Raw genomic sequence first — 9704 nt, 5'->3', positions numbered from 1 at the left:
GTGGCAGCTCCGCCCCGGCTCCCCCTGCCCCGCCAGGCTCCCTGGAATGTTTCTGTTCCTAATTTAAATTAAAACGATGCTTTTTCTGTGTCGAGCAGGAAATGATCTACATATTTTGGGCGCTTGCTTTGGAAACCCCTCCTCAGCGCGGAGCGGCGGGGGGGGACTTGTCGCTGTGCGTGCGGGGCCAAGCGCTACAGGCCGCGCGGCTCCTGCAGTGAAGACCCTGCGGCCACCCGCTCATCCCGGGCCGGCACCAGCCGGTGGGCATGGGGCACGCGAGGGCAGTGTCGCTGTGGTGCCGGTGGGCAGGTGTCCACGCCGTGTGGTGCGTGGGTCGCTGCATGGTGGGGTGGGTGTGCGCGCTCTGTTCCATCCAGGGCTGGCAAGGCAGGAGCTGCTCGGGAGCCCCCGGGAATCCTCCCCGAGGTGCCCGTGGTCTGGGCAGCATCACCATGCCAGGCCGGGCCCAGCGTGGCCCCTGTGCCGGGGGTCCATCCTGCATCAAACCAGCTGGGCCCATGGCACTGAGGCAGGACACGTGGCCTTGACCGGTCACGGGCAGCCCGCTCCCTGCCACCTGGCCCTGAGCTGCCTTGGGACGTGGCAGGGGGGCGCCTGGATGGGTCACCCCCATCCCCACCTTGTCTCCGGCTTCGGGGCGGGTGGACAGGTCTGCCTGGCACCCGGGGTGGCAGCATCTCCGGCGCTGAGGGCGGCCACGTTGGAGCCACTCGGGGCCGTGGCCGCGGGACCTTGCCGTGGCAGCGAGGCCGAGGCCCTGGCCCAGCCGGTCTGGCTCCGCTCCAGGCCTGCGAGGGTTTGTTTACCAGGGACATTCCTCTGGCCGGACCCGGCGTGCGCAGGCCTGCTCCGGCCGGCCGAGGCATGCCAGAAACGCGCCGCGCTGCTCCAGACCACAGCTATGCCGCGCTCGGGCCAGCAAGACCCCGCGCGACCCCGTGCGCCCTTTGGCCCAACCCGGCCCTTTCGCCCGGGGAGGTGTCGGGGTGCCCTGGGGAGGGCAGGCGGCTGCAGAGCTCAGGGCTTGGCACGCGGGTGTTTGCCGGGTGCTGCGGCCGCTAAGATCCCAGAGCGGGGCTGGAGGTGGGGTCCTCTACAGCTATGCCGCGCTCGGGCCAGCAAGACCCCGCGCGACCCCGTGCGCCCTTTGGCCCAACCCGGCCCTTTCGCCCGGGGAGGTGTCGGGGTGCCCTGGGGAGGGCAGGCGGCTGCAGAGCTCAGGGCTTGGCACGCGGGTGTTTGCCGGGTGCTGCGGCCGCTAAGATCCCAGAGCGGGGCTGGAGGTGGGGTCCTCTGCCCGGGAGCAGCAGGCGCCCTCTCGCTGGGGCTGGGGGAGGAATGAGAGGAATCTGCTGGTGGAGCAGAAATGCTCGCTGCGAGCCGAGAGCAGGGTCTGGCCGGCGAGCGCCGCATTCCTGAGCCCCGGGCAGGGGAGCGCAGACCCCCGGGGGCACGGAAAGGGCCAGGCGCTGCCCTTCCTGGGTGCGCCGGCGCCAGGGCCCAGCAGCTTCCGGCAGCCCCAGGGCTGCTCCGCCTGCCTGGGCATCGCTCGCCTCCCCCAGCCGCTCCGCAGCGCCGGGGGCAAGGAGAGCGGCTGCGCCCGGCGTGAAGGTCAGGGAGCAGTCGTGCCAGCGCCTGCCTCCTGGGCTCCGGCACCGGCTGCGGGGCTGAGCTGGTGGCAGGGGGTGGTGGGACCCTCTCTGCCCGTGCACCGGACCCCGCAGCAGCTCTGCCCCGCTCTGGGTTTCGCCACCCGCAGTGCTCCCCGCCCTGCAGCCCAGGGCGCATCCGGCTCTGCAGACTCATGCCGGTATCGGTGGGGCGGGCGGCACCGGCATCCTCGCCCGCGCCTGCCCTCCTCCCGGCGCCCCAGGCTGCAGCCGGGCTGGATTCCTGCGCCGTGCATCACGCCCCGTCTGTGGGGCGGCAAAGCCGGTGCCCTGCCCCTGGGTGTGCCGCACGGCTCCTCCGTGGGGCTGGCACCCAGCCCTGCCACGTCTGGGCTGGGAGCAGGGCCCAGCGTGGCCTCGGCATGGGGCAGTGAGCGGGGGGGTCTCGGTGTGTCTTCGTGCTTCGCCCGGCGGTGCTGGTCTGCAAAGGATGCGTGCCCGGGGCGTGGAGCAGGCTGGGCTCGAGCGCCCGGGCAGTTGCAGGGCCTGGCTCCAGAGCTCTGTCCGGCTTCCTGCCATGCTCCTGGCTATTGTGCGCCTGGCCCTCGGCAGCCTGCGCGCTGCTCCGCAGACCTTTGCCCCCTTCCCCGTTTCCAGGAAGCAGGGAGGGCTGGAGCGCGGCCTGTGCTAACGAGCTGCGCCGCCTCCGTCCCCAGGGGCCGCGTAGGAATCTGCCTGTGTGTTGTCTCGTGTCCTGGCGGGGCTGGAGCGGGCGGCCAGGGCCCCCTGCCTTGGCTGGGGTCCACGGGGCGTGCGCACGGGGATGTGCCCTGTGGGACTGCTTTGGGGGAAACTGAGGCAGCAGGGGCGGGAGTCGGGGGCTGGGGGCCGCCTGGGAGCGGGCAGGGCCCCACGCTGGGCCGTCGCGCTGGGCCGTCGGCGGGTCTTGCGGCTCCTCTGACCGCGTGGCTCCTGGGGGCCTGTGACCTTTGGGCGCTTCTGCAGGCGGCCAGGGATGCTCGTGCACTTGCGCGCCCCCTCGGGCACCGGTGCTCCTGGCACGTGCCCGCGCGGGGTCACGGGACGCGGCTGTTCCCGTAAGCGCTGGAGGGAGCGTGCGGGCTGCGCTCTGGCCCTGGGCCAGCCGCACAAGAGCCTCTTCCCGTCAGGTCTGACCCAGAGCCATCGCTGGGAGCATGGAGCTAGCGCCAGCCCAGCTCCGGCTCCGAGGGAACCCCCGGCCTGTCCCTGCTGCCTCGGCTCCACCTGGCAGCCCGGGAGCGTTGGACTCGGACGTGCATCGGGGGAGCCGGCCCCTCGTTTTCATGCAGGCGCTGCCAGGCCTTTCCAGCCTGCTCTGTGCCGTACCCAGCTGCCCGGGGGCCGCGGTGCTCGTGGCGTCGGTGCTGCCGCGCTGCGAGGCAGGGGGTGTTTGTGCGCTCTTCCTGGGGTGCAGGCTGGTCTGGGGGGAAGCCGGGACACCCCCCACATGTCACCCCAGCCCGCGTGTACCACTCCACATCCTGCTTCCCCGTGTCCTTCATTTTGTTTCCCCTCATTGCCAAGGGAATGGGCATATGTTTATGCCGGAGGTGTTCAAAAGGGGATCGGGGAGCGCGGGCAGCACCAGGGCCCTGCTTTGGGGGGCAGGGGTGCCCCCATGTCCCTGGGGGCCTGGCCTGATCCTTCCTCGGATGGGGCTCTGTGCAACCCGGGGCCAGGCTGGCGAGCAGGGGCCCTGGCAGGGCCAGGTGGGGGTGGCTCGGGGCAGGCATCACAGTGCAGCAGGGCGGGCAGCGGGTGTCCAGGGTGCCCCGAGACCTGGCGTCCCGTCTCGTGCGGGGGGCCTGGCCCTCTGTGCCCCGGGGCTGGAGTCTGGGCAAGTCGGGGGCACGGGCTGGGCCCAGGGCCAGTGGGGAGCCCCTAGGCCCTGGCTGGGCGGTGCCCCCCCGCTGTGCTGCACGCCGGGTGCAGCTGCTTGCACGGGGGCTCCCGGTGCTGCCATCTGCTGGGTGCCGGGGGCATGGCAGGTCCGGCACGGGTCGTAGCTGTGTCCCAAATGCCCACCCTGCCTGCTGGGCTTGGGTTGCCCGCTCGCTCGCAGGGCACCCGTCGCTGTGCTGTGCGGGATGCCCGCCGTGCCGCCTGGCCCAGCCATGGCTTGGGGTCCGCCTGGGTTGCCCCGTTTCTCTGCTCACCACCAGCACAGACACAGCCTATCCGCCTTCACATCCCATGGGGGTCTAGGGAGGACCCCCTATACCCGCATGGTGCGTGGAGCGTGCGGCCCGGCTGCTCTTGCCACGGGGTTTGATGCGGTGCAGCCTGGCGCTTTGGCTCCATGGCTCGGTCTGACTGGCCCAAGGAGCAGGGCCAGCTGCAGCCCTGGAGAGCTGCTTGGCATGGCTGGCCCGCAACCCTGGGCGTCTCGGGGGGGCAGAGGGACCTGCCTGGCACGGCTGGCCTGCAGCCCTGGGCGTCTCGGGGGGGAGAGGGACCTGCCTGGCACGGCAGGGCCGCAGCCCTGGGCGTCTCGGGGGGGAGAGGGACCTGCCTGGCACGGCAGGGCCGCAGCCCTGGGCGTCTCGGGGGGGAGAGGGACCTGCCTGGCACGGCAGGGCCGCAGCCCTGGGCGTCTCGGGGGGGAGAGGGACCTGCCTGGCACGGCAGGGCCGCAGCCCTGGGCGTCTCGGGGGGGAGAGGGACCTGCCTGGCACGGCAGGGCCGCAGCCCTGGGCGTCTCGGGGGGGAGAGGGACCTGCCTGGCACGGCAGGGCCGCAGCCCTGGGCGTCTCGGGGGGGAGAGGGACCTGCCTGGCACGGCAGGGCCGCAGCCCTGGGCGTCTCGGGGGGGAGAGGGACCTGCCTGGCACGGCAGGGCCGCAGCCCTGGGCGTCTCGGGGGGGAGAGGGACCTGCCTGGCACGGCAGGGCCGCAGCCCTGGGCGTCTCGGGGGGGAGAGGGACCTGCCTGGCACGGCAGGGCCGCAGCCCTGGGCGTCTCGGGGGGGAGAGGGACCTGCCTGGCACGGCAGGGCCGCAGCCCTGGGCGTCTCGGGGGGGAGAGGGACCTGCCTGGCACGGCAGGGCCGCAGCCCTGGGCGTCTCGGGGGGGAGAGGGACCTGCCTGGCACGGCAGGGCCGCAGCCCTGGGCGTCTCGGGGGGGAGAGGGACCTGCCTGGCACGGCAGGGCCGCAGCCCTGGGCGTCTCGGGGGGGAGAGGGACCTGCCTGGCACGGCAGGGCCGCAGCCCTGGGCGTCTCGGGGGGGAGAGGGACCTGCCTGGCACGGCAGGGCCGCAGCCCTGGGCGTCTCGGGGGGGAGAGGGACCTGCCTGGCACGGCAGGGCCGCAGCCCTGGGCGTCTCGGGGGGGAGAGGGACCTGCCTGGCACGGCAGGGCCGCAGCCCTGGGCGTCTCGGGGGGGAGAGGGACCTGCCTGGCACGGCAGGGCCGCAGCCCTGGGCGTCTCGGGGGGGAGAGGGACCTGCCTGGCACGGCAGGGCCGCAGCCCTGGGCGTCTCGGGGGGGAGAGGGACCTGCCTGGCACGGCAGGGCCGCAGCCCTGGGCGTCTCGGGGGGGAGAGGGACCTGCCTGGCACGGCAGGGCCGCAGCCCTGGGCGTCTCGGGGGGGAGAGGGACCTGCCTGGCACGGCAGGGCCGCAGCCCTGGGCGTCTCGGGGGGGAGAGGGACCTGCCTGGCACGGCAGGGCCGCAGCCCTGGGCGTCTTGGGGGGCAGAGGGACCAGGCTCAGTGCACGGGAGGGGACGTGGCGGAGCAGCCGACGGTCCTTCCGGCCACCTCTGGAAAGGGGAAGTCCGGCTCAGACCCAGACGGCTGCTCCTTTCTGTGCCCGGCGGGGCAGAAGGGGGGTCCCTGCCTGCTCCCGGCCGCAGTCGCGCCGCACACGGGGGCAGGAGGTCCCAGCCAGCGGGACCCCCTTTTGCCAGCCCCCGTGGCAGCCCGGTGCCCAGTGCAGGCCCTTCACTCCACCCCAGGGCAGGTGCGGAGCCGGTGGCACCGTGCTAGGCTGCGTGACCCTGCCCCTGAGCCCACCACGGCCCCCTCCCTGCACGGCAGGCCTTGCTCGGCTCGGGGTGGCTTCCTGCCCAGAGGCACGGCTGAGCCTGGCTTGCAGACGCCCACATCACTTCCTCTCCCGGCAGCAACGGGCCCTCTCTGGCGTGGCGCGGCGCGGTGTGGCGCGGCGCGGCCCGGCTCTCTCCATGCACGCGCTGGGACGCTGGGCAGAGGGGAGTGGAGGGGAGCGAGGGAGGGAGGGGGCGGCGGGACCCGGCCTCGCATTCCTGGGCTATTTTTAGGGCGGCCGTATCAGCCCAGCTGTCCCGGGGCCTCCGGCGGCGCGCGGGGAAGTGACACGGGCTCACCGCTCGCATTTCGCTCGCTCGCTCGCTCGTCCTGCAGCAGCGGAAGCTGCCTGCTCTGCGCCCTCCGCTCGCCGGACCCTCCGGTAAGGGGGGGACCCCCTGCGGGGCTGCCCCGAGTGCCGGTGGGAGCGACCCGTGCCCCTGCCCGAGCAGGGAGCTGGCAGGGCCGCGGGGCTGGGGCGGGCAGGCCACCGTCGCGTGCCTGGGATATTTATAGCCACCCCTCGGACTGGCATGGGTGTTGGAAACATGGGGTTTGGCTCCCCGGGCTGGCTGCGAGGGGCTTTGGGGGGCCTCGTCTGAGCTGCTGGTGCATGGGCTGGGTACTGGCACGAGCACCCCTTGCCCCTCTGCTGCCTTGGGGCTTCGCGGGCCATGTACCTCGGTGGCTGGTGACAGAGGCCGGGAGCCCCGTGGGCTGCGCCGGGTGTGCCCGTGGCGCCGGCTGGCAGCTCGGTGCAGCTCCAGCGGCCGCCGGGCAAGCGAACACCCGTCTCTCCGGGCCCTGGGGAAGCGCCCGCCTGCTGCTCCGAGCCCCTTGCTCCCATCCCGCTCGGTGGCAGCCAGCAGCACCTGACGCCCCGTCAGCGGCTCAGAATAGCTCGTGCGCGCAGGGGGGAGGCTTGCCTGGTGACTCAGCCCCCGCCCGCGACCCCCGCGCCCTGCCCTGCGTGCTCCGGGCCGACCCCTTTCGCCCCGACTCCGGCGAGGCCCGGCGCTGTCCCTCTGGGCAGGGGCTGCGGGGAGCGCTGGCGGCACCGTTGCGGGGGCAGCGGGGGCTTCAAGCCCCTTCCTGTCTCTGCGCCTTCCGGCGCCCGAGGACAGAGGCTGCTTGTCTGGTGAGCTCGGGGGAGGCAGGGCCGAGCCGGGGCGTGCAAGGCCAGTGCGGCTCCGTGTGGGGTCCTCTCCCCCGTGCTGGGCACCGGGCCTGAGCAGGAGGAGATCGGTCCCCTGCGCTCAGAGCCCCGAAGCGCCCGGTCCGCAGCCGGCGCGGGTGCGTGGCTACGCCTCTCCGCCACCGCAGGGCTTCACCTCTGCCCGCTCTCCTCGCAGCCAGGGCAGCCGTCCTGCTCCAGCTCCATGCGCCGGCGCCATGGCCTTCTCCTCGCGGTTTGCGTTCTGGGAACAGAAGGGAAGTCTCGCTCGCCCGGGGCGTGTGCGTGGTGGGCGGCATGCTGCTGGGGGCTGTCTGGCTTTGGGTGTACGCAGCCCCGCTCTCGGGCGCTTGCGTGGGTCCCCGTCCTGGGCTCTGACCTCATCGCAGGCTCTGACCTCATCCTTGCTTTTGGTGAGAAATGAGTCGCGCGGGATCTAAATCGGGGCTCTGCGCGCAGGGCAGACGGGGCCGCTCCAGGGCTTTGGAGAAGCCTCCTTAAGACGCGGCCGTGTCCGTGAGAGCGGCCGTTGTCTCCGGGCCTGGAGAGCGGTGTCGGGCCGGGCGCCCGAGCGGTGGGGTCCGGGCAGAGCAAAATGACCAAGCACCTGGTAAGCAGCTGGGAGCCTGGGACAGCCCCAAAGCCAGGACGGGTTGGTGTGTGCATGTGTGTACCCGCGTGTGTGTGTGTGTGTGACTGCGAGCCGTGGCACTAGTGCATGGTTTGAGTGTGTGTCCGTTACTAACTTTGCTTGTCACTGCCCCCTCCCTGGAGCTCTTCTGACGCCACTTTGATTGCGCTGGGGCCGGGGGACGCCGTGCCGCCCCCGGACCCGGTGCCGGGGTGCAGAGCCGGGCCGGATCCAGAGCTGCCCGTTCCCGTGGGCGCTGGGTCGTGCGCTGGCTCTAGCGCCCCGAGGGAGGGCCGGCTGGCAGCCGGATTAGCCGGTGACGTGGGGGCCGGGAGAAGATGCCTGATAGGGGCAAAGGCAGGGCCCTGCGCTCACTTTCCTTTCTCGCTGCCGTGACTTAGCTCGGCTCAGCTGTCGGAGCCTGCCCGAGTCACGGCCGAAAGCCAGACCCCTCCTGGGGCCAGAGAGCCGGCTTGGGTTGCTCGAGCCCTGCCTGGCCTGGGCTGTGTCCCAGGGGGCTCGGTCCTGTCTCCGCTTTCCCCCCAGCCCGGTGCAGGGGCTCTGCTCTTGCAATCCTGGCAGATGCATTTGGCCTCCTCTCGAACGGCTGCAAGCCCCAGGCCCGTGGCAGCGAAGCCCTGGGCCCACGGCCCCCCCAGAGACAGGTGCAGGCGTTCCCCCGGGACGTGCCCCTGCCAGTCACGGTGCCCGAGGGGGCTGTTTCTGACCCTTTGCCCTGAAGCCTGGGGACCAGTTGTCCCAGTATCCGTGCTCCCTCCCCCCTGCTGGGGCTGCCCATGGGGAACCGGGCCGGCACAGCGCAGCCTCGGCCCCCGCCCTGCACCCTGCATCACCCCGGCCCCGCACACGCGTGTGCATGCATGTCGAACCCGTGACTGAAACGCGCTCCTTCTCTATCTGACCCTTCAGGTTAAGGACGAGGACAAAACTTTGTCCGTGAGAAAGGCCGGGAGAGAGGAAGGGGCTGTAAGTGCGGGATCCTGGGGGCGGGTTGGAGGGGGGGCTCTGCCGGGGAGACCCCCAGGCCTGGACAACCCTGCGTGACATGCCCGCAGCCCGTGGCAGGGACCGAGTTGCTGGCCCTCTGCCCCCTGCAGAGAGGACTGTCCGGGTGAGGGGAGCAGGAGCTGCCCGTGAAGTGCGGCCCGGCTGCCACAGGTCTCCATGACGGGCAGCCTGGGCTGGGCTGGTTGGTGCCAAACCCGCCCTGCCAGAGCCAGCACGGCGCGGGCTGCAGCCGCAGGGCTGGGCAGGTGCAGCAGACCTGCTCCCCGAGGGACCCGCTCCTCGCGGCCGGAAGGTACCCGAGGGGGGTCCAGCGGGCTGGGGGCGTGGAGGAAGCGGTGAGCCCTGCGGCATCCCCCCTCCCGCACGGTGCAGGTTGGCAGGCGAAGGGTGTGCTCCCGCAGCTCGCTGCAGCGTTTCCCGGGCCGGCTGCTGCACTGCAGTCCAGCCGGAGGCTGCGTGCGCCTGGGAGCATCTCCTCCGGCAGCCGGAGCATGGGGGGCTGCAGTCCTGGTCCTCGCCGGGGCTGTGGTGCCCCCGCCAGGCAAGGTTAACCCCTCATAGCCCACCAGTCTATGGGAGCGGAGGGGGACTGCACAGGTGCTGGGCGGGCTGCAGCGGTTCTCCGTGCCCCGAGGAGATGAGCTCAGCTTTGCCGTCGCGCTCTGCGGGGGAAGGGGCTGGGGTGCATGGGTGCCGGGAGGCCTGGCTCCGTGCCCCCCTCCCCTCCTCTGCATTGCCGGGTCCGGGGCCTGCTCTGCTGCACGCTGGCACGAGGCTTCCTGGGTGCACCCGGGTGCTACGGGCACAGCCGGCACGGGGCTCTGCGGGCAGCGTCTGTGGGTGCAACGCGCCTCTTCTCACGGGGCTTGTCCTGCAGGCTGGTCTGGGCAGCACTGGGCACCGCGGGGACCCTGGGGCTCTTCCAAAGCCGCATCCCCTGGTGCAGTCTCCGAACCAGCTTGTCCCGGCCTGGGGGTGCCCTGAGCACGCGCACTGGTGTGTGGGCAGGGGCACGAGAGTCCCCACGATGGGCTGGGACGTCGTACTGCGGGGGACGCAGCCTCCGGTAATGCGAGCGCGTGTGTTTGCAACCGCAGCCAGAAAACCCGAGCGCGGAGAAGGAGGCAGCAGCCCCCCAGACCCCGG

The 9704-nt window shown here is 72.4% G+C and overlaps 2 protein-coding genes across 2 annotated transcripts in view; both read left to right on the top strand.

The window, feature by feature from the left end:
• LOC112551764 (unconventional myosin-XVIIIa-like) overlaps positions 1-2325 on the top strand; it is an 8469-nt gene extending 6144 nt beyond the window's left edge. The window contains exon 3 of the mRNA XM_025214606.1: positions 2292-2325. Coding sequence (XP_025070391.1) covers positions 2292-2325 — 34 coding nt within the window. The remainder of the gene's footprint in view (positions 1-2291) is intronic.
• A 3652-nt stretch (positions 2326-5977) lies between these two features.
• LOC112551759 (basic salivary proline-rich protein 4-like) overlaps positions 5978-9704 on the top strand; it is a 6005-nt gene continuing 2278 nt past the window's right edge. The window contains 4 exon segments of the mRNA XM_025214575.1: positions 5978-6106; positions 7077-7155; positions 8460-8516; positions 9656-9704. The exon segment at positions 9656-9704 is cut by the window's right edge and continues 210 nt beyond it. Of these exon segments, the coding sequence (XP_025070360.1) occupies positions 7117-7155; positions 8460-8516; positions 9656-9704 (145 nt within the window). The 5' untranslated portion in view covers positions 5978-6106; positions 7077-7116.

The sequence above is a fragment of the Alligator sinensis genome, unplaced genomic scaffold (assembly GCF_000455745.1).
Source record: "Alligator sinensis unplaced genomic scaffold, ASM45574v1 scaffold1244_1, whole genome shotgun sequence".
NCBI lineage: Eukaryota > Metazoa > Chordata > Crocodylia > Alligatoridae > Alligator > Alligator sinensis.
Note: the sequence above shows the minus strand (reverse complement) of the source record. Positions and strands in the feature narration are given on the sequence as shown.